The sequence below is a fragment of the Pleurodeles waltl genome, chromosome 2_2 (assembly GCF_031143425.1).
Source record: "Pleurodeles waltl isolate 20211129_DDA chromosome 2_2, aPleWal1.hap1.20221129, whole genome shotgun sequence".
In the NCBI taxonomy this organism is placed as follows: domain Eukaryota; kingdom Metazoa; phylum Chordata; class Amphibia; order Caudata; family Salamandridae; genus Pleurodeles; species Pleurodeles waltl.
The window spans coordinates 1,061,648,326-1,061,674,087 of NC_090439.1; the positions used below are offsets into that span (position 1 = coordinate 1,061,648,326).

Below are 25,762 nucleotides of genomic sequence, written 5' to 3' on the forward strand. Positions count from 1 at the left end.
CATCCTTGGCATGATGGTGTCCATACTTAGGTTAATGCTGGCCATGGCATAAAAGTAAGATTTCTTTGCATACCAAGGACACCCATTACATGAAGGCACCCACTTTTGATATAATTCTCTATTTGGTATAATGGTGGGGATTCTTATTTGGGGACAGCTGTCCCTAACAAAATAGTAGCAGTTCTTCGAATTAGTTATACTGTTTAAAGCATGTTTTGGAGAGTGCAAAATTTAGCTGTTTAATCACATTTAGCCTCAGACCATTTTTGCAATGCTGATGAGAGATGTGTACACCATAAATAATGGGCCACATAAACGAGAGACACAACAGAAATAAACAAACATTGTTTCGGCAGCATCATTATCTGAGTCTCACGATCAGTCTGCAGCTAAGGGAAATCCTGGTAGATAGTCGCCTTGAGTAACCCCTCTGGTGATATGATATTCTGAGTATCCTTGTACATGTAGTCATAGGCAGTTACTTATTTAGTTATTTATTTATTTAAGGTTGCTGTAAGTTTACTTTCCTCTCAGATAAGTCAAATCTAAGCAATGAAATTAAATAAAAGCGGAAAATCCACACTGTAAAACTAATTTATCATTTATAGTCACACGTCATCTAGAACGTGCTTCTGCAATACTCATCTATCACATACAAGCACTATATCACTGATGGTCACGTGACTGTGATCTACTGGTATTTACCTTTTCACCTTTTTCGCCAAGTTCACCATCACTTCCGCGATCACCTTTCATCCCCTAAAAACGCACATAGGAAAAGTTTATATCAATCAATGCTGGTCACAAAGCGTCATAAACATGCACATTAGGTATTTCTCTAAATCGTGCACAGCATTTTGAGCATGTGCTGTGTGGTGTTCCTGTTGCGTGGCATTTGGAGAGGTGGTGGTGCATGGAGTGCTAATGCAATGTCTCATGCTGTAGAATATGAGTCTGTGAGTGCTCTTTGTGAATTAGAAGTTAGTGTCAATGAACCAAGTGGGTTATAGGAGAAGCCTACTGCTACTTCACCTGGTGGGATGTGTAATATCCGTTGTAGCTTTACTAATAGATCTTAAATTAAAAAATATATATATTTTTGTGCAGATCAGAATGTGGTGACCTTGTTACACTGTTTTAAATCCAGAATTTCTAATACATTACTGGTTATCGCAGATTAAAAAGGACCGATCCAAGACAACTTTAATAAATGTCCTTGCACCATTAGGTTTCTCATCCAAAAAATAATAATTATTGCAATTTGCAGCCAAGATTTGTCTGCAGTAGTGTGGCTTTAATTAATTAATTACACGTACATACTGCTCTTTCTTTCTGTTTTGCTATTAAAAATCTATTTTATCTAGTGAAAAGAGGACTCCGCATCATTGAATTTGAGTCACAGGCTCAGAACACTTTCTTCTATATATGGATGACTCAGACATTGCTAAATTAACTGGAATCATAGAACTCCTTCGGGATCACCATGCATATGAAGATGTCCCACCACTGTGATGTATTGAAACTGAACAGCCTGTACAATGCTACACTGGCATACAGCCTGTTGTCAAGGATATCCAGAGGCACAATGATGAAAAAAGGACATTTATTCATGAACGTTACCAAGCAGTGGTACACCACAAGCCAGACACCTTCCAAACTGACACCACAAAACTTCACAAGGAAAAAAAACATAGAAGGCCTGATTCACAAAGGTAAACTTAGACCAAAAGTTGGGCTCTGAGTGTGGATCTAAAGAGAGTATTTGTAAATCAATCAATCAATCAATCAGATGGTATTTGTATAGTGTGGCTTGTCACCTGAGTGGGTATCCAGGCACTTGCTGCAGGTGTTTAGTCGAAAAGCTAGTTAGGTTATCAGTCCCTTTCTGAACTGAGTCAGCGAAAGTGCAGTGCGGAGGTCATTTCAGACTTTGGTGGCGAGGTGGGAGAAGAAGCGATGTGTGGCGTGGCAGCAGCGTATGCGTGGAATCTTTGTGAGGGCGATGTGTGCTGAACAGAGGTTCTAGGTCAGTTGGTGGAGGTGAAGGCAGTGATTCAGATAGGTGGGTACTTGGTTATGGAGGGCTTTGTAAGCATGTGTCAAGAGCTTCAAGTTGCATCTTTTTGTGGATCAGGAGTCAATGAAGGTCCTTCAGGTGCTGGGTGATGTGGGTTCTCTTGGGCAGGTTGAGGATCAGTCTGGCAGCTTTGTTATGGATCATCTGGAGTCTCTGTATAACTTTGGTGGTGGTGCCACTGTGTGGCGGGGTGATGTGATGTAGCAGTTGTTGCTGCATCCAGGGTCAAGAGCACAGAGATCTGTGGATGAGTATCTGTGGGAGTAGGGCCAGGGTTCCTGGTGCTGGGCAGGGTCCACATGCGGATGGCACAGATGGGCTTGCTTTTGGCATGCCTTTGGCATGCCAGAGGTGCACCTACTGTCCTCATCCTCTGTGAGGTTGTGCAGTAGGGCTGAGAAGGGCTGGCAGGGAGGCAGGAGGATAACAGGTGGGGAAGAAAGAAATACAGCCAGAAAAAACAGACAGAAACAGTGGACAAAGTACAAGCAACAACAGGGCAGAGCAAGGAGGCAAAACAAAATGGGGGAACTAAAGGTCCTGAAAAATGAGACTATAATTACACTTTACAAAAAAACACTTTACAGAAAACAATTACAGTGACAGCAATTACACAAGGCGGTGTGTCAGTTAAGGCAGCCCTCAGGATCGAACCGGTAGCCTTGTGTGCTTCAGCTGTGCAGCAGGCAGCAGGAGCAAGGCAGAGGCAGTGGGGTAGAGTGCTGAGACAAGGGTCAGAGGCCATGGGGTCAATGTCATTTGTGAATTCCCAAAGTTGTAATCTTCTACTTTGTATTAAGTTTAGACCAACACTCTCAGTTTACCTTGGTGAATCAGGCCCACAGTGCGGAACCTTGCAGAGTTCCATAATTTCTTAAAGGTAATCTCATTCATATCCAGTGTGTCTGGATCTATGCAATGTAAGCAAAGGAGCACTATAAGCACTCTTTACAACAAAACAAAACTCCCAGAGATTAAAGTGCAAAAAGAAGTATCAACCCCATACCTAATCATTCAAGCGTCCTGAAGCTTTTTATGCCCCATGCACTTGAAGTTCACTGATGAATACCACTCAGGGAAATGTCCATCCTTCCACCATTATTTTTCACAAAGTGGTCCATTTTGGCTTCACCCCACCCTTATGTGCCACACCACCTCCACCAATTCCTTTTCACTTCACCATCACTCATGAACATCAAGCCAATACACTCGTCTGCTTTCCTTGAACTCTCTGCCTCTTTGGTATAAAGCTCTAAACCTTCTATTCCACATTTAACCATTTTCTAAAACCACATATTTACATCTCACTTTTTTAAATCTGTATGGTCTATTCAGTTTAAAAATTCCTGTCCCAATATTTCTGGCTTCATCTTTACCCAATCACCTTCACAAAGCCACCTACTGTCACTGCCCTTGTTTCTTCTTTCACAGCCCTTGTTAACATATGTTTCCAGTGGCATTTTTGTGCTGGTCTCTCTTCTCCCATCAAAAACTGGTATTTGGCCAGTAGATTAATTCACTGTAGCACAGAATGCCAATAAAATATACATCACAACCACCTTCAACATACCCTTAACTTCCACCTCCATTGTGCCCTTGATCTTTGTGGACTTGAAAGGTGGTCCAGTAAAGATTCATGCCATGCTCATCCAAGAAATCCTTCATTTTGTGTGAAGTGATTTGGGCACCATTATCATTCATGATACATTTATTCATAAAATACTCCTCAAAAGTATAAATGCATTGCTAGTGGTCACCTCCCTCAAGAACTCCACTTTAGTCCAATTGGTATGCACATCAGCTGTCACAGCAGCAAAGAATAGAGAAACTAGAAGAGTCATGAATGGACCAATGAAATCTAAACAAACTTTAAACCTTGGGCCAGCTTGGGTGTCAACATGCTACACTGCCCTCCATCCAGCTTCAAACATGTCCCTTCCTTATGCACTTTGCAATCCACTATCCATTTTGATACCTGTTGAGTCAGACGCCAGTGACCAGAATTTTCCTTTCCCCATTTCTTTTTTCATGGTCTGACTTAGCTGTCCCTCATGGGTGAATCTAATCAGTTAGCCACTTACTTTCCCTTATGACACAAATATATCTCACTGCTTTATCATGCCATTGCAGCAAACAATTTGTAAAATATGTTGCAGTAAGACCTAAAACTCACTAGAACAGAACTCTCTCTCTCTCCTAAATTCCTTATCAGAGCCCTTCCACCTCTTAAGTTGGTGTTGCCCTGCTTCATCAACTTATTCCTCAAAATCACATCATCGCATCCTCTCATTCAATGGGTTGTTGGACCAGGTTGTTTTTAGAAAACATGGTGGTAGAATTCCAACTTGTGAACCATTCAAATTCGCAGGGCCTGCATACTCAAGACACAAGCACAAAATGCATTATGTCTACATAACACACAGCAACAGTAAAAGTGGATGCATTCAGAGGCAGAGTAATCTAGCTGTTAGTCCTGACAGTCACTACTGGATTGAATTGTGGTACAGTTCTTCACACAGAACCTTGTCTCTAGAATGCTGCATGCCTTCTACTCTCCTATAAATGAGTTTGTTCTACCACCATTTGTGCTTTTATGTGGTACAGATTTTCACATAGTAACCTGTCCCTTCCACACATTTGCTTTCTTAGTCCTATAAATGGCTTCGCTCTACCATCAGTTGTGTTGCATCCTGCAGACCTGCTGACCTCTAGACAACACCAGTTTGTTGGGAAGGAAATCTGGGGCCACATTAATGAAGCAAGGACATTCATGCAATAACTTATCCAAATGGTGGTATACCATCAGCCAGCCAGCTTCCTAAATGATGCCTCAGAACTTACACATGGAAAGTACACATAGAAAGTGGAACCTCACAGCGTGCCACCCTTCCTTAAAGATAAAACACAGCTGTAGCAGGTGACTTCACCAAGGTGACTCCTTAGTTACAACAGGATGGCAAACTTGGTTCCCTGACTGCCATTGTGGTGACGGTGTTAAAATGCACTCATCCAAATGGAACAATATTTACACAACTGAACCGTTAAGCCCAAAGCACTGGGGAGACCTCATCTGAGGACGCATCTTGTGTTAACTTTGTCTTGCCTCCATCGTTTTAGTTATGGTTCTCTTGAGGGATGTCTGAAGTGGTTTTGAGGCTGGTATTGTGTCCTCGTATGTTAATGCTAGTTAAACCATGAGAATGACAAGAAAACTACAGATGCAAACATCTCAAATGCTATAAAGAGTAGTTAAAGATAAAGAATTCATTAAAACTGCATGACAATTGTAGTACAGAACTCCGACCTTAACTATTTTTCTGGAATAATGTGTTTCTGCTCTTAAGTTTTCAGACAACATCTTATCTGCAGCTGATATCCTCAGGTTTAGCCCCTGCTCACAGAAATCTAGGTCATGCTTTCATTCATCCAGTTTTGGTCATTACATACCACCTTCAGGTACATCATGTCATCATGTTATCTCTCAGGACACGAAGACTACTACTGTTTCTTGTGGCAAAGCTTTACCATGTTATAGATGTATTTCTTATTCTTAGCGAAAAATACTACTATGGCCTGGGAAATTTTCTTATTCTTGATTTTAAAGGGAACACTCTACCTGTACATTGTTAATACTAGTGTCTGGTAATTATTTGGCATTCTTTTTAAAAAACCCTTTCCTAAACATTTCATTATTTTATTTAATAGTGTTTAACTTGATCTTGCACACACTTGTTGCAAGATACAAGATTTGAGGTTGGCTAAGATACCGAACTGATGATACAATGGGGGTATTCAGCTTGACGTTTTTACTGCCATCCACCAAAAGGATTTGAACAGGTATTGTGGAAAATCAGGTAAGCTATATCACACATTAGCTCTCCCTCATTTACCAGGGCTTTGGTTTACTAACACTAGGTAATATGCTCAGACTATGCATGTATCTTGGCTGATCACCTAGTCCCAGTTGAGGAACCCTTGTTTAGATCCAGGTTGAGGAGAACCCTATTTTGTGTAAGTTATTTGTGGAGCCAGGTGCCCTTATTAAGCTGTTGCTATGATGCTGATACACTTCCCCATCCACTGACTGGGTTATCAGGATTAATAAAGTAGGCTAGACCTATTGAAGTGTCTAAGTAGTGTTTCAATGGGAAGAGTCAATTAGTTTTCCTCTAGGTGTATGTGGAACTGTCCACCCACAGATTGCTACCACATTTCTAGCATTGAAGAGTTATAAAGGCTTGTTTAAGTTTTCCAAAACCTTTGTCTAGAAATGGATATACTTATATCACTCAATGTTGAAAGGTCACAATGAATCAACCTTAGAAGTAAAATAGGTATAGGAGTCAATGTCATCTATAGTAGTAGGCAGTGTATCTTTAGGCTGTTTTTTTCTGCACAAGCACAAACTTGCGTTTTAAAACATAACACAGTGGTTGGGGTTGGCTTAACTAATAAGAATGCATTGATACCCAAACAAACTCTTTTTAGCCACATTAGGATAATGAAAAACTGGGGAAAAACAACAATTGAACCTATACCACGCAGTTTGCATGCAGCTCTTAGATGGTAGTTCATAGGTCACTGTGTTATATTAGAATTGTTAGCTTATCTACTGCAAGTAACAAAAAGATCTTTGTGACAAAAACAGTAACCTACTGAGCTATCCACATATAATACATATCTGTGAGCTTAGAGTATACGTTAGTCCTCTGACCTACTCTATGATGAGTTAAACGTGCCACTAGACAAAGCTATCTCTCTCCAGCAAGAACATTAAATACTAGAGTTATCTTGACATTTTAATTGTTGTCTGAAATCTGCTGTACACCCAGGAAACTCTGCAGCATGCTGTTTTGAACCAATAAGTTATTTCTAACACAGCACCTCACAAGCGCAAGCAAGATGTGGCAGCACAGGCCGCACCACCCTAATGCCAGCGCTGCAATCTCATGAGAGCATGAATATCAGTAGTGGTCACGAAGTGCCCATAAACGTGTCCTTGCACAGCAGTGGGCCTGCTGTTTCCTCTGTATAACCGTGTATGAGTGGACCCAGGTCGTTAACCATATCTAGACATAATTTCCAGATTTACCCAGCAACTGTGATCTTGAGTCTTGATGAGCTGTCCTGTAGTGAGTGCATCATATGGTGCCCCTTTAAATGCTTTTATCTGTCTATAGGTATGTGGTTGCTCGTGATTGCACCATTATACTTACACACAGTTTTAAAGAGGTTGGCCTTTTAGAGCGAAGTTTTCCAGCAGAGGGCACTGTTCAATAATGCAGAAAGCATTCTTTGCTGTTTTGTGTGTGTGTGTGGGGGGGTGTGTGTTTGTGCACGTGTGTGTGGAGATCACTGGTGAGGAACTGTGATGGATTTTCTTCAAACATCTTGTCCATTCCAAGTGTCTCTGTTCTATGACGTCATTGCCGTAGATGGTGGTACAGCCTGCAGCATTTATCAGTGAAGTGTCATTCAGTAGATAGCCTCAATGGCTCACATAACTTCTACCATGATAATAGTGGCAATTATGTCCTGCAGTGCATTCCGTTAGTTTTTCAGTGAAGTATTGGTAGCCAGGTACTGCTATCCATGTAAAGCTTGTACTGGCAAGTATTGGTTGTAGAGGGTTGACAACATGAATAAATAACTCACCTTCATTCCATCCAGACCTTGGGGACCAGGGAGACCTCTAAGTCCTTGTTCACCCTGAAAAATGAGTTATGATGAAATTAGTAACACGTAGATCCATGTACTGTGGATTAATTAATAGTAGGCGTATTAACTCTGCGAATTTAAAAACAAGCTTGATGTGGCACCACAATATTATATTTGCAGTAGCTCCACGTAGCTCAGAGTTGCATTATTTAAGCACACTTCAGGCGAGGAATGAAAGACTTATACATTCTTATTTACATTTATTCAGTATGATAAACGCGTTGCATCTTCACAATTTACAACTCATCCAGACTAGCTACATCTTGCATCCAATTTTTGTTCTGCAACTATTCGACTTTTTTGTTTGAATGCGCTTTATATGGCTTTCTATGGCGTGAATAAAATATAAATATACTTTTTTTTTATTAAGTTCGAAAAGCTGACAGCTTATGTTGTACATCTTTTAACCTCAGCAAATACAAGCAAATGTCCCCACAAACATGGAAAACGTGTATAACGTGACTGGGAGGAGAAATGTGTCCAATGACAGAGGTCATGGTCTCCCGTAAATAAAAAAGTAAATGGATCGATTCAGAGGGTTTTGGAGGAAGTTGGTAGTATTAAGCCCCTGAATAAATGTATATTTTAGTAAATGGTTGCTTACAGGTGCTTTAAGTCGGGCATTGTGTGGATTGTCCTATTTCACTTGGTATTTTTACACACACACACGTTTTAAAGCTCTCAAAAATGTTACTGACCAAGACCTCCACATGCCACCACGGTGGGACACTGACCATATTTTATATGACAAGGACGAGCAAGTCTTACTTGTACCAGTGCTTGTTACACTGAAAGGGCACAAAAATATGTAACGGTGAAACGTGGAGACCGCAATCTGGCAAATATTTTTTTAATGGCTGCCACAGGGTTGTCTATAACGGTAAATGCCGGGCCAAGTTACCTGGCGCGACCGGCCAATGTACCCAGGGCATATTTAAAGGTGTAAAATAGATTGATTCACACCAACGAGGGAATGATAACCAGCACAGGTATTTGCACCTGGGAAATGAAAGAAAAGATGTCCATTAGTCCAGTGTGTATTGACCTATCTCACCTTCTTCCCGTCAGATCCATCTTTTCCAGGGGGTCCTTGGTGACCTTTATCGCCCTTGAAGCCTGGCATTCCAGGAAGGCCAGGTGGCCCCGGAGGGCAGTCCGTGCACATGTCCTGAAACAGAAGGATACAGGGGATTGATGAGTACAGAATACTTAGGTACACTTCAATGTGTTCAATTTCTATGCCATGGAAATACCCATTCACAAAATAGTATATTCGCAGTGTTACATGTTCTATTACGTTGGGAGTCATTTTGTTTTTGTTAAAGTCACAAATATTCAGAATTCTCCTGAAAATCTCTAACATTTGCAAATGTCCAGGACACTCATTTGCACATGCAAAAACGTACAAGGTACACATTCGCAATTATAAATGCCAAATAAAAACGTATTTTTACTTGTTTGTTTTGCCACATCTTTACTATTTTTTTCTACTATTTTCAGTCTGGATACAGATACATTCTTTTGTGTTTTTGACATGAGAAAATCTCCACATGAATATACGATGGGGCTGTGCCTAGGAGACTTTTGTTGCAAGGTATCTCTGACCCCGGGTGCCACTGGCCACCATTGCAAGCACATTAGCTCATATGATAATCTAACATCATCATTGTGTAAAATGAGTAGTTACACCTCTATAAGATGATGTTTTATATTTTGTGAATATACAGCAACAATCTACAGGTGAAAGAAGCCATTCGTAAAATTCAATTTTGGTTCTCAATGGCTGTGTCAATCAGGCCTTGTGTATATGGCTATTATTGAATAGGAATGAATGAATCGTTCTTAGAGCACACAGCTCATCGTCCAAGCGCTACATATGCTGCAAAAGAGGACAAAAACAGGCCTAATTACCATGACTGGAACAACCAGGTTTTTAGTTGTTTTTTAGGGATCACTTCATGGGATACATACTAATTTTAAGTGTGAAAGGTGTTCCAGAACTGACAGACCCTAAAGGAGAAAGACCGGCCCTTCAGATGAGCCCATCGTATTGTCGGGACTACCAGTAATGACTGACTAGAGGATCTGAGAGAACTTGTAGGTCGGTGTGGTCGAATTCCATCTCTCAAATAAAGTGAGATTCTGTTCTGAAGGCATTTAAAATGAATACATAGTCACACTGTGAGCCAGTGTAAGTTTCTCAGGTGTTCTGAGATGGACTCCTTTCCGGAAATACCTAACAAGAGTCTAGCAGCAGCATTCTGTATCAGCTGCAAACGACTCAAAACATAGTCAGGAAGATCCAGGTATAAGTGTGAGAAAAGAGGGCTGATTGCAGAGGCCCCCTAACTTTTTGCCCCCATTTTCCACTTTATGCTGGTGTTTTCCTGACTCTGATGGTGCCCTGGGTACTGCTAACCAGTCCCAGGGCCTGTGCTCTGTGTAAAATGGATATGCAAATTAGGCTAATTATAATTGGCTAAGTTAACCTACCTATAAGTCCCTAGTATATGGTAGGGCATGTAGGTTTAGGGACCACAGCATAGGTGGTGCACACCTAGGTGCACTGCTGAGGTGCCCAGTGTCATTTTAAAAGCAAGCCTGCCTTGCTGGCTGCTTTTAAATTAAAGTTATATGCAAATTCGACTTTGGAATTAAAGGTACTTCCAAAGTCTTAAACTACCTTATTTTTACATATAAGTCAGCCCTAAGGTGTGCCCTATGTGCCCCTAGGGCTGGGTGCCATGTAACTATAAGCAGGGACTTTATAAAAATAGATTTATAAGCCCTGGTGAGGTAAAAACAGCCAAATTCGTTGTTCCCTCATTGAAGTAAATGGCCTTCATAGGCTAGAATGGGCAGACTTTATTTTAAATTTTAAAGTCTCCTTAAATGTTACATACCAAGAATTTGGTATCAAATTAATTGTTGTAATAAATCCCACAACTTCCAGTTGTTGGATTTAATATAACTTGTTTAGGTAAAAAGTTTAGACTTTACCTAAAAAGTTGCCAATTTCAGCTCTGCATTGTTTTTGCTGCTGTGCTCTGATTGGCCAGCCTGCAGCAGCTTCTGCCAGGCTGCCTTGATGAGGTGTGAAGTGGCCTGGCTTCACACAAAGGAATGTGCTTGGGGGAGAGAATCTCCCCTCAGCAGATGGTGAGGCAGGAAGGGGGAGGGCTGCCAAACTGGTCTTCAAAGGCAGAGAAGGACATTTGCAGCACCCAGCAACACCCCCACATCCTGCAACCCCAGACAATTAGGTGCCCCCTTGATTAGATTAGGAGAGGGCAGGAGAGGGGTGTGTTTATGATTTTTAGCCACACCAGTGGGTGGGCTCAGCCAGATGTAACCTCCAAAAATCAGATTCATCCATGTTGGATTTTTAGAGACTGTTGCCTTCTGGGATGGATTTTTGCCACACTTCCCAGGAAGTGGTCATCACAGGGGGACGACCCTGTCCCTGATTGGAGAACCAGGGCCCCCCTGCTTTTCACCCAGGAGCAGGGATAAAACTGGCAGACCTGCACCCACACCTCAGATCCCTACCAGATTTCAACAAGAAAAGAACTAAAGAAGAAGAAGGACTGCCCTGCTGGACCCCTGGCCTGCACCTGGAACCTGCACTCAGAAGGACTGCACCAGCTGCACACTTGGGCTTCACCACAAGAAGGACTTTGCCTGGCTCCAACTGGTTCAAGGAGGGACTCCCTGTTTGCTACAGGTGAAAAATTGCTAACCAGAGTCCCCTGCACCAACTCCTGAAGAAAGCGACCAGCTGACCACTGTCCAGTGGGCAAAAAGGAGTTTGCGCCAGGTGCATTCTGGGAGTTGAAGTCCGCACCCCCCAAGGACCATCACAGAACTTCTGGACCCTTGGGGTGAGCTGTGGACCCCAAAAGAACCTTAAAAGAACATCTGGGTGAAGCCCCAGAAGTTTGGAGAAGATTTGACAAATTTTGTAAAAAAGCTCCAGAGAGGGACCGACCCGCCGCAGAAATTCTAGCCGGCTTGCCTCAACCGCGACCCGGCCTGACTTCGTGGTTCGTCCCGGTAAAGAAAAACATCCGAAAAAGAGACTAAGTCCGAACGTAAAAAGTTGACCGGGACCTCCCAGCCATCGTATCCAAGAAGGGCTCCACGGACGTCGGCTCAAGATCCAGGTTTACCCCGGTCGAAGGATTTTCATCTCGAAAAAACGACTAAGTCCGAAGGTAGAAATCACCACCGAGGAAACCCACATCGCGTATCCGGACAAGGGCTCCAGGAGGTCGGATTCAACTGGCAGGTTCGTCCCGGTGAAGAAAAACTTCAAAATAAAGACTAAGTCAGAAGGTAACTTTTTAACCGAGGCCTCCCGCGACCTGTAGCCGAGCAGGGCTCCATCGCGGTCGGCCTGAAAGTTTGACTTTGCCCCGGTCCTGGTGCAACCAGATGACCCGATTGGCGCTTTTTGTTTCTAAGCGCTAGAAAAATAATAATTCTTTAAAAATTCATATCTCCGGTTCCCCTGAACCGATTTTAATTGTTTTTGTGTCATTTTAAAGATAAAAATATAAACTATTTTTATAAATTGGTTTTGGATTTTTAAACTGTTTCCTGTGTTTTATTTGATTACTGTTTTGTGATATTTGAATGCTTTACACTTTGTCTCCTAAGTTAAGCCTTGACGCTCGTTGCCAAGCTACCAAGGGTTGAGCTGGGATTAATTTACTGAGACCTAACTGTACCTAGGTGGAGGTTAGTGGCTTGTTGCTAGGTGTAGGTACCTACCTGCCCTACCAATAACCCATTTTCCAACATTTTTGGAAGCAGCGACGGGATCCTGTACTTGTGTTCAATATCACGTTACAGTTTTAGGTAAAACAAATTAAAAATCCTTTAAATTGTCCTAGTGCAAAAATTGTTTTTAATTTTTAATTTGGATTAATTTCAATTATTGAATTTTTGTAATTTTTCTAAATTCTTGTTTCCAATTTTTGCAAAAAGTTTTTGTTGACACAAAACTAGGGAACCATGGAGCTTGATCTGGCTAGCCTACCCACACTGACAGTAGTCCAGCTTAGGGATTGTGTATTGAAAGAGGGTTGCCTGCAACCACTGATCTCAGGAAGCAAATCCTGATCACATCCCTGACAGCATGGGCTGAGGCCCAAGAGGTAGAGTCAGAAGAAGCTCCAGAGGAGGGAGAAAGAAGGGAGGATGCAAGCTCTAACCACTCAGGGGAGGGAAGGCATCTGAGCCTAAGTGAGGATGAGGAAGAACGGTCCTCAGTAAATACAGTCACTAGGGGCAGACCCAAAGCTAGTGGTGGGAAGGGGGTCCTTTCAGGAGGAGAGAACCCATCCATCAGAGAAAGAGAGCTGGAGGCCCATCTAGCATACATAGCTTTGGAAGCAGAGAAGCTGGCCCTAGAAAAGAAAAAGTGGGCATACAAAGAGAAAAGAGATGGAGGCAGCGATAAAGAAGCTGAGGTGTCCATGGGTGGGGGAGTTTGCCCCAGATTACCCAAAGGGGTGGTTCCTGCCTATGTAGAGGGGGGTGACATAGATAAGTGGCTGGGGGCCTTTGAGAGGGCACTCCAAATGAGAAGGGCTAGGCCTCAATACTGGGGTTCCCTTTTGTGGGAGTTGGTCCCCAACTCAGGGAGGGATAGGCTTCTGACCTTAAGGGGGGAGGAGGCAGATTCATACCCTAGTATGAAGAGGTGCTTAGCCAAGAAGTTTGGTCTGACCCCAGAGCAATATAGAATGAAGTTCAGGGACACCCAGAAGGTCAGTACCCAGTCTTGGGTTGACTTTGTGGACACTCCACTAAAGGCACTAGAGGGCTGGATTATTGGTAACAAAGTAGATACTTGTGAGGGGTTATACAATCTGATCATGAGAGAGCACATCTTGACCAATTGTACCCAAGAAAGGTTACGCCAGCATCTAGTGGACTCTAAGCAGACCAACCCTAGAGAACTAGGGGAGGCAGCTGATGAGTGGTTGAGAACCAGGGTGGTTGTCAAGTCCCAGGGGGGAGACTCCAAGAAGGGGGGGACAGGTCCCCAAAAACCTAAGGAGGGAGGTGGTAAGCCCACCACAGAGACTCCCTCTGTACCCCAGAACCCTAAGAAGGAGGAGAGTAAATCCCACTCCCACTCTGACCAGCAGAGACAGTTAGACCCAGGGTTAAAAAAGCTCTTGGACAGTAGGGCTTGCTTTGACTGTCAGCAGACAGGTCACTTCAGAGGAGATGCAGCCTGTCCAAAGAAGGTGGTTAGCACTGGGCTGTCCAGTGTAGCCATAGAGGAGGATTCCTCAGATGATGAAGTCCTCCTAGCATTGAGCTGGGAGACAGGACCAGATGGTAAGCTGGTGATCCCTGAGGGTGGGAGTAGGCACTTCCACCACATTCAAGTGAATGGGATCCCTACCACTGGCCTGAGAGACACCTGTGCCAGTCACACTATAGTGAGTGACCGGTTAGTGACCCCAGACATGTATGTCCCAGGAAAGACAAAGAAAGTCAGGATAACCACAGGGGAGGTCACCTCCAAACCTGTAGCCATAGTGCCCCTAGAGAGGGAGGGTATCCTTGACTGGATTAGGGTGGTAGTCAGTGCTGACCTTCCCCTAGATTGTATCCTGGGCAATGACCTCCCAGAGGCGAGTCTGGTCACAGATGGGGTGGTCGCCCAGGGCGCCCCCCCAACCCAAAGTCCTGGGGAGTCAGTCCCTACAGTTAGGAGACAGGGGTCCCCAAGAAAAGGAAAGAAGAAAAGGAAGGGTAGGCCACTCTTAAAGAGAGTTCCAGGGAGCCAAGGGCCTTCTGCCCCAGTAGGGGGGGAGCCCAGAGTTGGCACTGGTGAGGCCTCCCCTGACCCTAAGGAAGTCCTGAGTAGTCAGGCAGCTGTCCAGATGCAGGGTGTTGCCCCTGCACTGACAGAAGGGAGAGTGGAAGGAGGGTGTCTGCCACAGGAGGTGGTAGCCCCCCACTCTAGACAGCAAGAGGGGTGCCAGGACCCCAAAGTTGACCCTAAAGCAGCTCAGCCACCTGTCAGTGGAGAGCTTAGGGTGTGGTTCTGGGTACTGACAGCTGTCAGTAGCCTCTGCTGGGTGCTAGCCTTCCTGGCAGCACTGTACTTGGCCTGGGAGGCAGACCCCAGGGCCAATAGCAAAGTAGGCCCCCTGACCCTGTTGGTCATGGTGGGGTTGCTCAAGTGTTGGGTGACCTCTTTGGGTAAGCTAGGTGTTGCCCTAGCAAAGTTAGGAGTAGGGGAGGTGGGCACCTCACTACCCAAGTTGGCAGAGAGAGAGGAGGAAGACCCCCCTAGAGGGAAGTTTCAGTTTGAAATGGGTCCTTTCATTGTTGGGGTGGGTTCACTACCCAGAGGGAGAGACCCTGACAGGAGGATGTAAGGCAGAGTAGACCCTGCAAAGGGACAGCCAGTTTTCTTCACTGTCTTCCTCGCCTAACAAGCCAGGAAGACTCTCCCAGGGTTGGGCTGAGTCTCCTGGGCGTGTGGGCTGGGGGGGGGCTGTGTGAGAAAACAGGGCTGATTGCAGAGGCCCCCTAACTTTTTGCCCCCATTTTCCACTTTATGCTGGTGTTTTCCTGACTCTGATGGTGCCCTGGGTACTGCTAACCAGTCCCAGGGCCTGTGCTCTGTGTAAAATGGATATGCAAATTAGGCTAATTATATTTGGCTAAGTTAACCTACCTATAAGTCCCTAGTATAAGGTAGGGCATTTAGGTTTAGGGACCACAGCATAGGTGGTGCACACCTAGGTGCACTGCTGAGGTGCCCAGTGTCATTTTAAAAGCAAGCCTGCCTTGCTGGCTGCTTTTAAATTAAAGTTATATGCAAATTCGACTTTGGAATTAAAGGTACTTCCAAAGTCTTAAACTACCTTATTTTTACATATAAGTCACCCCTAAGGTGTGCCCTATGTGCCCCTAGGGCTGGGTGCCATGTAACTATAAGCAGGGACTTTATAAAAATAGATTTATAAGCCCTGGTGAGGTAAAAACAGCCAAATTCGTTGTTCCCTCATTGAAGTAAATGGCCTTCATAGGCTAGAATGGGCAGACTTTATTTTAAATTTTAAAGTCTCCTTAAATGTTACATACCAAGAATTTGGTATCAAATTAATTGTTGTAATAAATCCCACAACTTCCAGTTGTTGGATTTAATATAACTTGTTTAGGTAAAAAGTTTAGACTTTACCTAAAAAGTTGCCAATTTCAGCTCTGCATTGTTTTTGCTGCTGTGCTCTGATTGGCCAGCCTGCAGCAGCTTCTGCCAGGCTGCCTTGATGAGGTGTGAAGTGGCCTGGCTTCACACAAAGGAATGTGCTTGGGGGAGAGAATCTCCCCTCAGCAGATGGTGAGGCAGGAAGGGGGAGGGCTGCCAAACTGGTCTTCAAAGGCAGAGAAGGACATTTGCAGCACCCAGCAACACCCCCACATCCTGCAACCCCAGACAATTAGGTGCCCCCTTGATTAGATTAGGAGAGGGCAGGAGAGGGGTGTGTTTATGATTTTTAGCCACACCAGTGGGTGGGCTCAGCCAGATGTAACCTCCAAAAATCAGATTCATCCATGTTGGATTTTTAGAGACTGTTGCCTTCTGGGATGGATTTTTGCCACACTTCCCAGGAAGTGGTCATCACAGGGGGACGACCCTGTCCCTGATTGGAGAACCAGGGCCCCCCTGCTTTTCACCCAGGAGCAGGGATAAAACTGGCAGACCTGCACCCACACCTCAGATCCCTACCAGATTTCAACAAGAAAAGAACTAAAGAAGAAGAAGGACTGCCCTGCTGGACCCCTGGCCTGCACCTGGAACCTGCACTCAGAAGGACTGCACCAGCTGCACACTTGGGCTTCACCACAAGAAGGACTTTGCCTGGCTTCAACTGGTTCAAGGAGGGACTCCCTGTTTGCTACAGGTGAAAAATTGCTAACCAGAGTCCCCTGCACCAACTCCTGAAGAAAGCGACCAGCTGACCACTGTCCAGTGGCCAAAAAGGAGTTTGCGGCAGGTGCATTCTGGGAGTTGAAGTCCGCACCCCCCAAGGACCATCACAGAACTTCTGGACCCGTGGGGTGAGCTGTGGACCCCAAAAGAACCTTAAAAGAACATCTGGGTGAAGCCCCAGAAGTTTGGAGAAGATTTGACAAATTTTGTAAAAAAGCTCCAGAGAGGGACCGACCCGCCGCGGAAATTCTAGCCGGCTTGCCTCAACCGCGACCCGGCCTGACTTCGTGGTTCGTCCCGGTAAAGAAAAACATCAGAAAAAGAGACTAAGTCCGAACGTAAAAAGTTGACCGGGACCTCCCAGCCATCGTATCCGAGAAGGGCTCCACGGACGTCGGATCAAGATCCAGGTTTACCCCAGTCGAAGGATTTTCATCTCGAAAAAACGACTAAGTCCGAAGGTAGAAATCACTACCGAGGAAACCCACATCGCGTATCCGGACAAGGGCTCCAGGAGGTCGGATTCAACTGGCAGGTTCGTCCCGGTGAAGAAAAACTTCAAAATAAAGACTAAGTCAGAAGGTAACTTTTTAACCGAGGCCTCCCGCGACCTGTAGCCGAGCAGGGCTCCATCGCGGTCGGCCTGAAAGTTTGACTTTGCCCCGGTCCTGGTGCAACCAGATGACCCGATTGGCGCTTTTTGTTTCTAAGCGCTAGAAAAATAATAATTCTTTAAAAATTCATATCTCCGGTTCCCCTGAACCGATTTTAATCGTTTTTGTGTCATTTTAAAGATAAAAATATAAACTATTTTTATAAATTGGTTTTGGATTTTTAAACTGTTTCCTGTGTTTTATTTGATTACTGTTTTGTGATATTTGAATGCTTTACACTTTGTCTCCTAAGTTAAGCCTTGACGCTCGTTGCCAAGCTACCAAGGGTTGAGCTGGGATTAATTTACTGAGACCTAACTGTACCTAGGTGGAGGTTAGTGGCTTGTTGCTAGGTGTAGGTACCTACCTGCCCTACCAATAACCCATTTTCCAACAATAAGATTTTAACATAATCCAAATTCAAGGTAATTAAAGAATGAACAATGGCTTTCCTTTTGACTTCATGACTTCAGCAACAAGTCTTAGAATTTGTTAAGGATTTTCAAAAGAGCATAACAAATCCTTGTAACTGCCTTCACTTATAAAGCAAAACACAGCTTATCGAATTTGACCCCCAGGTTCCTAATCTCCTCCACTGGAGTGGGAGGAGGGGCAAATTCCAAAGGCATACGACAATCAATTAAATCCAAATGGCTGAGCGAGCTCTGATATAGTGGTCATATAGACATTGAACAGCGCAGGGGTAAGGGCTGAGCCCTACGGAACACCTTGCTTCAATATTTTAGAGGAAATCTAAAAGGAGGAATATGGATGGATTGGTACAGATCAGATAGAAAGGTCTTTACCTATAATAGGGAAGGCCCACAAATGCCACTAGTCGCTAGACACTCTAACAATGTCTGATGTGAAAACAGTGTCAAATGCAGGTGGTATATCGAATAATACCACTACAGCTGCACAGCCCTGATCTATACTCAGGGTTTTAAGCGCTGAAACTTCTAGCGGAGCTGATTCCGTAGTATGGCAAGGTCTGAACCCAGGGCGAGAACTATGCAAGAGATTGCTGGACTCAAGATAACAAGTAATCTGTTAATTCACCAATTTCACCAGCAGTTTAGAAAAAGGTGGAAAAAGGGAGATAGGTCTAAAATTTGCCAAGACCTCAGGTTCTGCAGATGGCTTTTTTCAGTAATGGAAACAATTGTGCAATATGACATACTTTATCATATGAATCACAACAGATCAGCAATGGTACCAAGATGCTTATGAAACACAGACAGTCCTTTGGTCTATGAAGAGTTATGATAACGCTTCGAGATGGGGTTAAAACAGTACCAGTCAAGGTGGCGTTTATAAGTAATTACAATCTTACCTACCAATATGTTAATATCAGGCAATGATGCAGGAACCGATTTATATATTTTCTTGGAAAAGATGTAATTCTATATCGGTACTTTGTCCATAAATCCACAAAATTAACAAGTAATATTAGCAAGTTATTGATTTCATGCGTAATCTTAGTCCTTTTCACATCTGCAGATTGGCCACAGATGGGACAATGTGCAAGATTAAGTGTTATGCTTTAGAACAATAAACCTTGCAATGTGGGAGAGTGTGGGTGCTCAGCACACATAATTTGCTCACTTACACAAAACTTTATTGAAGGCACGCATGAGAGTGCAGATTGGGAATGAAAAAAACCTTACCCTGGTTAATGGCTTTACAGGCGTGCTCTTCCAGAGCAATGGTCACCCGCCTGGCTTTTGTTCGTGAGCACTCTTGATCAACCTAAGCCTAAATTTAGAATCCATAAAAACCTGCCATGAGGGTGGCTTTCCCTTGATGCTGAGTTACTGCTGCAGGACTATCCGTTCAGTTGCGCTTTCCACCCTGGAAAGGGATTTACATTAGCTCTTCACTAATGTAAATCTTTGACCATTTTCAAGGTGGGAAAGGACGGAGATGAGTTTATGAAAGCTCACAAACAGGCCTGTTGGTGGAGGTTGGCAAAGTCACAAAGTGAACTATGCCTTGCGATGTCTATTACCCACAGCTTAAATCAGTTCCAGCAGTCATGGTCTACTGTTTCACCAGAATAAATGGATTTATACCTGACTGGTATTTCTTGTGAATATCTAGCAAGTCAAATGTCATCACACTCGCCTGAATAAGTACACTCATGACCAAATCTATTGGACATATTAAGAGTTGGGCCAAGCAACTACCTGAAAGAGTCGGCATTCACGGCTGTTATCCAACAGTGACTGGTGGTTCTCCAGTACCAAAGAGCTAAAGACCACACAGGAGAGCAACACAACTGATCCATTTCCCATATTACTGGAATAGGAGGGGAAGAGTGCTCCTGTGCATTGATGAGCCACACTCTGACTATCATTCTTCTTTTTGAGGTTCTGCACCATTGGCGTCTGGCTTGTATGTACAATAGGCGGAGGGGTGGTACAGTAATAATAATGGGGAAAAAACAGCACTTATCTTATGGCGTCCTCCTCTCATCATCTCTCCTTCTCTACTGGAAGCTCCAAAGCGGAACCCTGAAACTACACTAACTAATCCTGGTGCTCCTTTCATGCTGGTAACCAACATGAAAGAAGTGTCAGGATTAGAGGGAGCGGCCTCTCAGCGCTCACAAGAGCACTAGAAGCTTAAGACAGGTGGGTTAGAGAAATTTAAAGTGCGCATGTCAAGCTGGCCGTCGCAAGATGGCCAGCCAAAGGGACATGGGCACTTTAAACATAGTGCACAGCTCCCTGCTGCCACTCAGCAACAATTGCCCCTCCCCCACCTCTTGCCATTCAGTTTAGGACGGGGTGTTGAAAAATACAATGATAATAAATAAAGTTTATTACCATTTTATTTTTCAGTTCTGGGGGCATTTTTTTTAGCAGGGCGATGCTCCTCCTCTCTCGTGAAGGGGCCGCCCCATCTGCACTCACCTGTGTGTTTATGAATACTATGCAATAACATGGGCACTTTGTGATATGCTTAAAAGAAGCATTGCTAATTCAAAAAATATGTAATTAGACAATAACTTGTCAATTTAAGGAAGTTTTATAGATGATGACCACAATGTTTACTTATGTGCCCAGCAACACATTCATTCACTTCTCTGCATACTTAATTGGTGTGCCCAGTATATCCGCTGAACAAAATGTGGTTTCAGTGAGTCAAAGAAGGAGTAGATATTCCCCTCAAACATTTGACATGCCAACAACTGTTTTACATTTTATTAATGCCACACAAAAGGTCAAAGCACAAACCATATGAGCACCAGTGATCAGTGCAATAGTTCATGCACTGCAATGAAAAGGATAGCCAGAAATGAAAATACCCTTCACTTTGAACCAAAGCTCCTATGGTGCCAAGCAAGTGAAGCAAGTCATCACGACCCTACCCACAAGTTTGTGCTTATCTCTTCCATCCAAGCATCATACCATTCATCCTATCATCCTTCCTTCACCTGCTGAGATCCCCCATTTCACTTTTACATTCTGTCATCCATTTAATCATTCACCCATCATTCAGTCTGTCACCATTCTGTCAGTCCATCCATCTGCCCATCCATATTCAGACCTCCAGTCAACATCCTCTCACTTATCCAAACCCATCCGCCCATCCATCCATCTATCGATCATTTGAATCATCCATCCTTTCTCTCATTCATCCACCCTTCAACTCCATCCATCCACCCCTTCATTCATCCAGCCATCCGTTCACTCAAACACTCTTCCTTCTACTCATCCACCCACCTTTCGGCCACCCCATCCATCCATTTACAGTTTCACTCATCCATCCATCCTTTTACTCACTCTTCTGTCCACCCTTTTATCCAACCATCCATTTACCCTCTTTCACTCATCCATCCATCCTTTCGCTCATCCATTCATCGATCCATCCACTCATCCTTCCATTTACCCTTTCACTCCTTCATTCAGCCACTCATCCTTCTATTTACCCTTTTACTCATTCATTCATCCTTTCATTCACTCAACCATCCATCCATACTTTCATCATTCATCTATCCTTTCACTCATCCATCCATTCACTCATCCATCCATTCACTCTCTCTTTCACTCATCCACCCTTTCACTTATTTATTCTTGCATCTATCCATCCACCCTTTTAAACTATTCACCCTTCAACCTTTTCATGTTACTTAGGAGTCACTGTGGCCCATATTTATACTTTTTTTTGCGCCGCATTTGCGTCACTTTTTGACGCAAAAGTGGCGCAAACTTACAAAATACAAAATTGTGGCGCATATTTATACTCCGTTTGTGCCGGAATTGCGTCGTTTTTTTTTACGCAATTTCGACGCAAAACTAACTCCATATTTATACTTTGGCGTTAGACACGTCTAGCGCCAAATTCCATGGAGTTTGCATCATTTTTTTGCGTGGACACCAACTTTGCGTTAATGAGATGCAAGGTAGGCGTTCACGTCTAAAAAATCGACTCTGAGGCATGTGCGTCGGATTTATACTCCCAGGCAAAATTCACGCCCGGGAGTGGGCGGGTCAAAAAAAATGACGTACGGCCGCTTTTGCGCCGTTTTTTAGCGCCTGCAAAAGGCAGGCGTTAAGGGACCTGTGGGCTCTGAAGGAGCCCAGAGGTGCCCTCCCATGCCCCCAGGGACACCCCCTGTCACCCTTGCCCACCCCAGGAGGACACCCAAGGCTGGAGGGACCCATCCCAGGGACATTAAGGTAAGTTCAGGTAAATGTTTTTTTTTTTTTTTTTTGTGGCATGGGGGGCCTGATTTGTGCCCCCCTACATGCCACTATGCCCAATGACCATGCCCAGGGGACATGAGTCCCCTGGGCATGGCCATTGGGCAAGGAGACATGACTCCTGTCTTTGCTAAGACAGGAGTCATTTCTATGGGGGTTGGGAGTGAAAAAAAATGGCGCAAATCGGGTTGAGGCGAAAAAATTGCCTCAACCTGACTTGCCCCATTTCTTGACGCCCAAGCTCCATTTTCCCCTACGCCGGTGCTGCCTGATGTACGTTGTTTCTTTTAACGCACACCAGACGGCGCCGGCGGCTAACGGCGGCTAACGTCATTCAATAAATATGGCGCCCGCATGGTGCTTCAGAATGGCGTTAGCCGGCGCTAATTTTTTGGACGCACAACTGGGTTAGCGCAGTTTTGCATCAAAAAGTATAAATATGGGCCTGTATTTTGTAAGTTTGCACCGCTTATGCGTCAAAAAATGACGCAAATGCGGCGCTAAAAAGGTATAAATATGAGCCTGTGTGTCGAGCTGGAAAGAGAAGAGGCCCATCAAGAACCTACCCCCGCTGTAGCTGCTAAACTGGGGGTTGAGGGCGTCCCTGACTGCAATTAGTAAAGAGGTTTCTAGCTCACAGAAGCTTTTTGAACTCTAGATTACTCTTAGCTGCTGACCCTCCTCTTAGAAGTGCATTGATTTACCACTACTAATTTAAGGTTAATTTAGAGCTGTTGGATTATTTCAAATTGAAAAGCTGCATTAAACGAAAATCAAAGTCCAAATCCCTCAAATAGGCCCAGATCCACGCTTATTTAGGATAACTCTGCAATAAAAACATGAAGGCACACATTGGCTTAGACAGATGACAGCCGGTGTCAGCAGGGCTGTTGTGGGGTGCAGGGCCGATGCGCACAGCAGAAGCATCAAGATGTGCCGTGAGGGCATCGACAGATCTACGTTAAGCTTCACGGTATTGACTGAATGAACTGAAGTGATGCCATGTGTGTGAGGTCTTATATTTAAAGGTCATTCCAGCAATGATATCATTCTCAGGAAACAAACTTGGCAAAATATTTCCCTCCCTTTCGACCTGTTTGCAGGCTCCTCTATGTCGTGAACATTTTGTACAAATAAACTTTATGGCATTGTCAGACACGTGCCATAAAGGACATGGATTTATTTTTGATTAGTGTAAAAGATGCAATTGCACCAGGGTCTGGGGGTGCGAGGCCACGCCCTACGCTGGCTGTAGTTGCCATTAATATGCACAAGCGGGTTAAAGGGCCAATTTTCTTGGTTGCCATTAGGGTCAGTTGCATCCTTGCTAGACTCGTGCAGCTTCAAACACGTGGGCCATGCTTCCAAGCGTGCTAAACTCACAATTACAAATCTTTTACCACATCTACATTGGCCCATCACAGATAATCAAATAATTTCACTACATGTAACTGAATTATACTGCTCACATGTTTCTTCCTAATCCTTAGACACACATTGGATTGTTTCCAAAAGGTTTCAATAGCACAATAAATGGCAAAGACAATATTTTATATGTACAGTTTCATCAACTTACCTTGACTAGATGACTCAAGTCCGCTGGATTCAGCACTGATGCAGGTCCCTATGGACAGGAACACACGTGTCAACATGTGTGCAGCATAAGAAGGCAGTGCATGCACTTTATTGTGTGTATTGTTTAAAGTAGACTTGTGCATTAAAAAAAAAAACACTTGTTATAGCTGTGGCACCTCTGATGCAATGAAGGTAACACAGTTGGAGGAGAGTGGAGTTCAAGAAGTCACAGGCGATGACAACCAATGGAGAAACCAGGAATAAGGGAAAAGTAGGAACAACACAACACTCCAGCTCTTCAAAAAGAGACCAATCTACATAGTTACATGGGGATACTGCAGAAGCAGGTGTGGCCTAAGGGTGGGAAAAGAGGCGGTGTGGCCTGTAATATGAATAGAAGATCCATAAAGTAAGACCTCTGTGGAAATGTCCTCTGTAGGAATGCCCTCAGGAAAAGAGAATGGAGAAATATATTTTGGAGCCCTAATGGGATATAAAAATATTCAATGTTCAGAGGTGTAGGAGAAATAGTTTCTCCTCAGGGACAAGCATGCTCTGTGGAGGACAAACAGGTAAACCTAAAATGTACTGCAGAGAGGTGTGCCAGTCTAAGCTCAAGATGACCACAGTCCTGGTGAGTGCTTAACCCAGCCCAATTCAGCCATTTACTTGTCCACTTCCGGGGGCCGGAGTACCTACTGTTATTACATGATACTAGTGGGAAGTTGGAACACCCATGTGGAGGATGTGACGAGCAATTGATGGTGGTAGATTATTTCTTAACGTTGATTGGGTTCCCTTGGCAGAATTCCTGTAAGGCACGCTGCAAACATCAGAGCTGGGGCTGGGGGCCCTATTCCAGACAGTCACCTTCGTGAGACCTGGAGAGTGGCTACATGTACAGCAGATACCTCTCTCAGCCAAATCATAGTTGTGAGGAGCATTTTTCCAGCTTGAATTTTGAGGCATAGTTCCACTGTGAAGCACCGAGGCACAGGGTGTAAGTGGCAGATTAAATGGTGAAGTGGGGGAATCCCTGAGTGTGGTAATTTGGGATTTTCACAGCACTGTAGCTAGTGTTTATTATGAATCAGCATTACAGTGAGCAATTACCCACAGGCAGAGTCCATATGGGGTGCAAATTTGAAGCTCTCTCTTTGACTGTTGCTCTCGGATCAGTGGAGTTCCTGCCTATTAAGATTTTTACCTGAATGCATTACACTTTTATCTTTAAACCTACTTTCCATCAATAGCATAGTAAAAAAGGCAGGAGGACTTCTTCACACTGGACTATGTTGGTTCGAGGGCTAACTTGGTGGAATTCAACCACTGAATCCACAGAGGGCACAGAGTGGCAAGAATTCTTCTCAAATCAATAAACACTCTCAATTTGTACTTAAGGGCGATAAAAAGAATGACTGAGGCCACTGTGCACAAAAATGAGGAAGGCTGGAGAGACTAACTGACAGGATTTTGGTGACAGAAGATAAACAGGAGAGAATTGGAATCCAAATTAGAATACTGGAAGCCAGTTGACCACATATTAGGTATTGAAGGATATTTTCCCCTTTCAGAGAAATGCAACTGATGCCCGGATTGAACTGCAGGATGGGTATACGCCTGTGATGAATTGCAAGGTGGCGTCAATGTCCTGGTTCCATGAGTATACTTATCAAGGTGACATTGGATGCTGGACTCGGCTACGTCATGAGGCTTTGGCAGACTTGAAGGGTTGGCAAAATAATGTAGACTGTGAGGCGATTGTGAAGGTCCATGGGTTCCCCTAGACTTCTGAAGACCTCAGAGTCTATTGGTAACACAGCCATGGAGGTGTTTTGATCAACAGATCTGTGCCATCATTCAGAGAACCATTGTGTTCTTGGGTGAAAACAGTTTACATTTTGTCCTTCTTTAAAGCTTAAAATATTGGCCAGGAAGAGCCTTATTCATTGATATATGACAAAAACCCATTGCAAATGGACTCACAATGTCTTGAAGGCACAAAGGGGCAGATTTAAGAGCCCCTAGCGCCTCCTTGCGCCACATTGGCATCCTTTTTATG

General features: G+C 44.0%; 1 protein-coding gene across 1 annotated transcript in view; it reads right to left on the reverse strand.

The window, feature by feature from the left end:
• COL22A1 (collagen type XXII alpha 1 chain) overlaps nt 1-25,762 on the reverse strand; it is a 900,581-nt gene that overhangs the window by 127,161 nt on the left and 747,658 nt on the right. The window contains exons 45-48 of the mRNA XM_069220797.1: nt 23,702-23,749; nt 8,850-8,963; nt 7,733-7,786; nt 706-759 (exon numbers count right to left, since the gene is read on the reverse strand). Coding sequence (XP_069076898.1) covers nt 706-759; nt 7,733-7,786; nt 8,850-8,963; nt 23,702-23,749 — 270 coding nt within the window. The remainder of the gene's footprint in view (nt 1-705; nt 760-7,732; nt 7,787-8,849; nt 8,964-23,701; nt 23,750-25,762) is intronic.